Source organism: Glandiceps talaboti, chromosome 7 (assembly GCF_964340395.1).
Source record: "Glandiceps talaboti chromosome 7, keGlaTala1.1, whole genome shotgun sequence".
Taxonomy (NCBI): Eukaryota; Metazoa; Hemichordata; class Enteropneusta; family Spengelidae; genus Glandiceps; species Glandiceps talaboti.
Genome location: NC_135555.1, coordinates 24,297,115 through 24,304,250, shown reverse-complemented (window position 1 = coordinate 24,304,250; position 7,136 = coordinate 24,297,115). Strand labels below are relative to the sequence as shown.

At 34.8% G+C, this 7,136-nt stretch overlaps 1 protein-coding gene across 1 annotated transcript; it reads left to right on the top strand.

The window, feature by feature from the left end:
* Positions 1–1,456: 1,456 nt before the first annotated feature.
* LOC144438286 (SCO-spondin-like) lies at positions 1,457–5,576 on the top strand. Its single transcript, XM_078127340.1, has 4 exons — positions 1,457–1,505; positions 3,061–3,146; positions 4,281–4,436; positions 5,240–5,576. The coding sequence occupies exons 2-4, from the start codon at positions 3,068–3,070 to the stop codon at positions 5,425–5,427; spliced, it is 423 nt and encodes a 140-aa protein (XP_077983466.1). The 5' UTR covers positions 1,457–1,505; positions 3,061–3,067; the 3' UTR covers positions 5,428–5,576.
* The last annotated feature ends 1,560 nt before the right edge of the window (positions 5,577–7,136 follow it).

Sequence of the window (7,136 nt, the reverse complement as noted above, 5' to 3'; positions counted from 1 at the left end):
CCACCGATATCATAGTCATTCTCTACCACAGCCATCGATATCATAGTCATACTCTACCACAGCCATCGATATCATATCCATACTCTACCACAGCCACTTATAAGATGAAAATATTATACTTGTTGTATTAATATATACAAGATACAGTGTACTAATGATAAATGATACTCCCTTAGCATCGAAAGATTTATATTTAAAAAAAGAGAAAAGAATTTTAATTTTGATCAAAGAAGAGATGGTATGGATTTATCTTGGTGAATTCATTCTTCAGCAAGTATTTTCTGTAGAAAGCTGGTGATTTCACCTAATTTTGAGCTATGGAGCGATATGGTATTATCGTGATCGTAAACCTCCCAAATAAAATGGATCGCTGTGATGACCTACTTTGACTGAAGTACTTGCAAATACACGTTATAACAATGTGTGTCACTTTATTATGTAACTTTTGGTATTAACTATTTGATATAGTTACAAGGTGAGATCAACTGCATAGTTAATAAAACAAATTAGATATGTATTGTGTTACCTGGGATATATAAAATATATTGTTTACTTGTAGATGTGCACTTCGGGGGCAGCTCACTTTCACAGAATCAGTCAGTATGTTATTATATTAATTAGTATTGGCGTTGCAGTTGATAACACGTACCAGTGTTGTAAACACTTAAAAATAGATCTACATGACCTTCAACCGGCTAACGGCATCGATTCGGACAGCCTTGTTGAAAAGGCAGTGGAAAACAAAGAATATCTGTGCATATGCATACATCGCACATAGACAGAGTATTATTTCCCCATTACATCAATTTGTTTATATTGGTTCGATGGACGATTACAGCAACTTGTGGAAAGCATTTGTATATATTGGATGGTTATGTTCTACGACAATATGGCAAAACTAGCTAAAAACGCCTAATAATTGATGAATGGATGATTCCATTGAAAATTTGCAAGGTCGGTGCAGGGGGGGGGGGGGAGAAAGGTTTATTTTAGATTTCGGATGATTTGGAAATTTAAAGTAAAATGAACATAAATTTTATTTCTCGAAGTGTGCATTGTTTTCTAGTTCTGTATAAAGTGCTAAAAATCACTGGGTATTTGCTGTGGCATATCTATTGGTTGATAGGGGTTGCTAGTAATTACATATTCATTCAATGATTTTTAAACTATCCTCCCTATCTTAATGATATCTTTAATTACATTTATATCAAAATGTTTACAACAATTACAATTCGACTTGTAAACATGATAAATTTCGGGGAAACGCTTTTGAACACGGTCTTATAGTATTAATATAGATCTATGTACTGTCGTCACAACCAAGTTATTTTGTAAAAGAAGAACACCTGACAGATGAGATTTGCATATGAGAAATAATTAATTAGCTCAAATCGAGGGAGGGACTAGTGCGTTCGTGCCTTATAAAAGCCTGGTAGTAACACTTTGTAACACACCACAACTACCAGAGTAAAGAAGATTCATCACAATTTGTATTGAGAGCATCGGTAAGTTGGAAATATTAACGGCATCTTTACGCTTCATTATTTTAAATATTTTTGTAATATTAGTTGTTTAAATTTACGTTTCTGTCTTATATAGTGTTTTTATTTACCCAAAAGCACAAATGAACATTACAGATACACATACAAAAAAAATACTATTTCGTGGGTAAATAGGGGAATCGGGATTTAGCTTACAGCTATTCAAGCCTGTCCCCTACCATAGTTATATACAATGTTTGACAGCAAAGTGATATAGCAAAAGGAAATACATAGTGTCTCGGAGTTCATAGTAGTTATGAAAAACATATGGTAACAATAAATGTACTGTGGTTTAATTTACTCTTCTAGAAGAAATTGTTTATAAGATCGCTTAAATTCGTTTAGCGTATTGATACATCTTATGTTGACAGGGATGCTATTCCAGATTTTTGCCCCTGAGAAGGAGAAAGAAAACTGACCCGTGTTTGTTCTGGCATAATATGGATAAATATTTTGATATGAACAGAGTCTTGTATTGTAGTTATGGTGTGAAGGTTCAAAATAATCATACAAAGTGTGTGGTGATAGTTGATGGATCAAGCCATAAATAAAGGAACCTATCAAATATCTATGCAGTTTAAAAACATCTAGAATATTCAACTGAGCAAACAAAGGAGATGAGTGATCCGTTGGAGATTTAAACAAAACTGTTCGAACAATCATTTTCTGTGACATTAATATACGATTCAGATGTGATGAATAAGTGTTACCCCAAACCTCAAGGCCATAGTTGATATGGGGGAGTATGAATGTGTTGTACAAGAGTAGTAAAATGTGTAATGGTAATATATGTCTAAGTCTATACAAAATCCCACACTTTATTCTGATTAGCTTGTTTACCTTTTCGATGTGGTCGGACCAAGAGAGATGTTTGTCTAAAGTAATTCCCACAAAGGTGACAACATCCTCCTCCTTGATGCTTTTGCCTTGTAATGAGATATCACCAATCAAATTTACTTTCTTTTTGCGCCCTCTAAATACGATAAAATTTGATTTTTCACTATTTATTGTCAATTGTTTGTATTGCACCAACGTTGAACCTCGTGTAATTGACCCGAAACATGATCCAAATTAATTTCCCCAACCTGTGAATAGGTCATCGTCATCATCATCATCATCATCACCACCACCATCATCATCACCTCCACCACTCCTGCCACCGTCACCACGTCGTACAATATGATATTTTGAACATATTTTTTCTATGACTTACAAATATTAGTTTACATAGTATGAACCTTAATATTATAATAATCTACTTCTTTATGATTAATAATATTCTATACCGAATTTGAAGACTATCTTCAGGATAAAAATATATTTTTGGCAAATGGATAGAATTTTGCTGACTCATAGCATGATCACAGTGTGGTAGTTCCAGGTCTCAATAAAGCATTGCTACATCTGTGTTCTATTACCATGGGCCATTTAATACCACATGGGACGTTTTTAATCGCCTTTAAGTCTTTCAAAACCTCATATCACAGTTTTACATATTCTACATTTTAATTTTTTATAGGTTCGAAATGATTCGTCAATTATTGGTCATAGCTGCGGTTTTCTGTATTGCTTCAGCAAATCGGAATGAACGATCACTGTATCCAAGTAAGCATGTAGTATTTTACGAGATATTTTGACATTGTTAAACAGATGATATTTCATATTGGGTAGATATAGTCATTTTGTGACACCAAACTGGCATGGGAGGAAAGTTCCTACTGACTAATCATAATACACCGTAAATATCGTCATACTTGTAGACAACAACTTTATCATAGCTTATGTGTTTCCTGTGGAATAGAGATGATCAACAGTCTGAGACAACAATGTGATGTAATATGACCTTTATGATCAACGTAAAATCGTCTTTGGGATGCAATGGAAATGGGCACAAACGACTTTCGATTGTCTAGGTTTCTGTGACGTCAGAAAGAGTTTTTTAATTCCTCATTTGTGTCATAGGAAGAAATGAATTGAAAGTGAATTGATTGATTAGACCCAGGACTGTGTACTTGAAGGAAAGGAATTCTACACGTGTTGTGTTATCATTTATAATATACAGTTCGTTCTGAGATGAGTACTAAAATTTTAACCAATACACTCAATATGCTTTAAAAAGTTGAGAGCTTTCGACTGCAAACAGTCAGTCTTGTTCACTCATGATAGATGTTTATTGGATTACGGAGAATGCTCCCGTAGGTCTTACGGATAAACTGCCGTCCCTCATCTCTGTTCAGGTTGTTAGGGCAGCTCTTGATGTCAGTGGTCTCCTTGATACCACGTTTCTGCCAGTTAGACTCTAAGACTTAAACGTCACTCCAATGGATCTGGTGTCCTCTGGTGTTACTGACAATGTATTGGCTGTGCTAGTAGATCTACTGCAGTCGCGCATGTGCTCTTTTAGTGTCTCTGCCAAGGGCAGATGCCTTCTGATTCCCCAATGTATAAAGCATTGCAAGACACACATGGTATCTGGTAGATCACGCCACATTTATCCTCTTCTTGATTTTATCTTTCGGATAAACAGGCAGCTCCCGCAGAGGTGCGTGGTTTGAAGTGAAACACAATTTCTTGAGAGAATGCTACCTGGTAGAATTAGATTTGACTGTCAATAAATATGGATATAACAATACCAAAATTTATATTTAAAATTATATCAATATTATCATATATATTTTGATAAAACTTCATAAATAGGTCCCGATAGCATAAATCAATATAATTATCATTTTCTTGCAGCTGCAGAACAATGTGCTTCAATGCCTGATCAGTTTAGGTATGACTGCCCCAGTGGGACCAGCCCAGTGTGCATCTATCAACATTACTTCTGTGACAGTCTGTTGGACTGCCAGGGAGGAACAGATGAAGCCAGTTGTGGAGCGGAAAAACATCAAGGTAAGATAAGTCCCACGAGCTGTAACTGTAATTGTTTGTTGTCAAGGTCCATATGTTATTATTTTTTGTATGTTGCACTACTTTATGATCGACAAATTAGCAACAAATGAACACCATTAAATAGTTGAAACTGTTCATACATTTCAGATATCTAAATAGCCATATAAGAATATTGATGAAGAGTCTATTGTCACTGTTACTTCAGGACCTGTGTGTACGAATCATTTCTTCCATTCTTTATTCGTACAGACATCAATTCATTATTCACAACGCATTAACGACTAATAGAGTATCCATTCCGCAATAAAGGTTCCAGTCATATTTTGATGAACTAATAAGAAATAGCAAAGAGTTGCAGTTACTGTGGCTTATTACAACTGTTGTAAAAATTTGGATCTATTTAAAGTAAACCTATTATGAATCTACGATATGACGTCACACTGTTTTGGCAGACCTGTTTTATCATGACTATTCACCCAGTGCTAATACAATTACCATATATACAATTATTGCATTAAGTATATGCAGAAACGTTTGCCACGGATATTATTTCGCTGTAGTAATAAGTTCAGGTCCATACTTTGAAGACGAATAACAGTGAAACGAGAGGAAATATAGTTCATACCAGTCAATGACTATCACTATGGTTACAGTCACTGTGATTAATGATTTACAATTGCTTTGGTAGGATTTACTGTTGTTCGTGAAGGTTTTCGGTTTTAACAAAACAATCATGAACATTTTGATCTCGCATGACGCCGTATAACTATTTCTTTTTTTATATATACATTCTGTATTTACAGCCAACTGCAAATCGGACTACATCGACAAGAGCCTCCCCTACTTCCAATGTACTAGTGATAAGATGTGCGTCGATGCTTGTCGCCGCTGTGACGGGGTCTGTGACTGCATTGACAAAAGTGACGAACAAAACTGTGCAAGTACTTCTGCGGGATGTAGCGATAAAGCCACGGTTGACATGTGTGCATAGTCAGTTAGTGCTGACGTATACTGTCATCACACGTACGATATAGATACTACTATTGTTCTCTATATACATATATCACTCTGTCCTGTCTCTCCGATCCTATGTACTTTTATCCCTATTATGGTTTTGTGTATCATCTAATGTCTATTGATAAGACAACCAATAAAGTAATACAATACTACATGCATACTTCCGTTCTCAATTGTTTAAATATATTATATGTATGTATGTATGTATGTATGTATGTATGTATGTATGTGACTGTGCATGTGTGTATGCATGTGTGTATGTATGTATGTATGTATGTATGTATGTATGTATGTATGTATGTATGTATGTATGTATGTGACTGTGCATGTGTGTATGCATGTGTGTGTATGTATGTATGTATGTATGTATGTATGCATGTGTGTGTATGTATGTATGTATGTATGTATGTATGTATGTATGTATGTATGTATGTATGTATGTTACTGTGCATGCATGTATGTATGTATGCATGTATGTGTATGTATGTATGTATGTATGTATGTATGTATGTATGTATGTTACTGTGCATGCATGTATGTATGTGTGTGTGTGTGTGTGTGTGTGTGTCAACGGTCATGCAAAACGCACAATACCTTTGTATCGACTTCAAAAGGTAGTATTTTATCACTTTGTTTGCTATGACGTTCAATTAATGGCCATACAGTAGTTTTTATAATCTACGACATTTCACCATTTGAAATAAAAAAATCACCGAATGCTAATCTAAGAATGAATATTACCGATACAATCAATGGAAACCCCCACCCCCGCACACACACACACACACACACACACACACACACAGCATCTGAGAGTTCGAATTGTAAAAGGGCAGTAATATAACTTATTTATACTTTTGATGTCAAATACATTGACACGTTTATAAATGAAGGTGTGTCTCATGTCTATCTGGGGATTATTACAATTCGTTACATTAAAGTACTGCTGTAACATGGACTTCTCAACAAATATGAAATTAGAATTTAATGTTATTTTTTTGTCAAATTGTGTTCGCCATACAGCACCGTTACCCGTACTAGTAAAGGAATGTGTTATCTATTATTATACAGAGACAATTGGTGTCATTGAAAAGTATCTAAGTGCATTAGATCAATATCACAATTGTTAAAGTTTCAGTCAATATGACAATAGTTGTTTAAGGTATCAAACAAGAATAAAAGGTAGTAGTATTTGGATAATGTCCTGGTAGGTCAAGCTACTGGTAGCGTACTATGATTAGATATCGAATTGTATTAAATTGAATAGAATTGAACAGTTACACTAAAAGTAACAATGCAGCAAACTATTACTACGGACATTGACAGTTATGAGTTATGTATGTGTGATACATACAGCACGTACATGCATAGATCCGTCTCTGATAGAGTACACGGTCAAAACGTCTTTCATTGGTGTCCCCGTTACTTGGATATGACAGTTTGTTCCCCAAAAACATATTGGTTAATATTACATGTAATTTACATGTTTTACAAAAAAAACAAGTTGTTGATGAAGAAGGATGTTAAATGTATGGAAAGCCGTTTGGGACCGTCTTCTCCTTCTCTCTCCGTACAATTGCAAACACTACACAGAGAGGCGTCTTTATGTAGTTGGTCAACTGGAAAAAGCAATATATAAAAGGTCTATGCGAAGTAACATATCTATAATTCTAAATAATAATA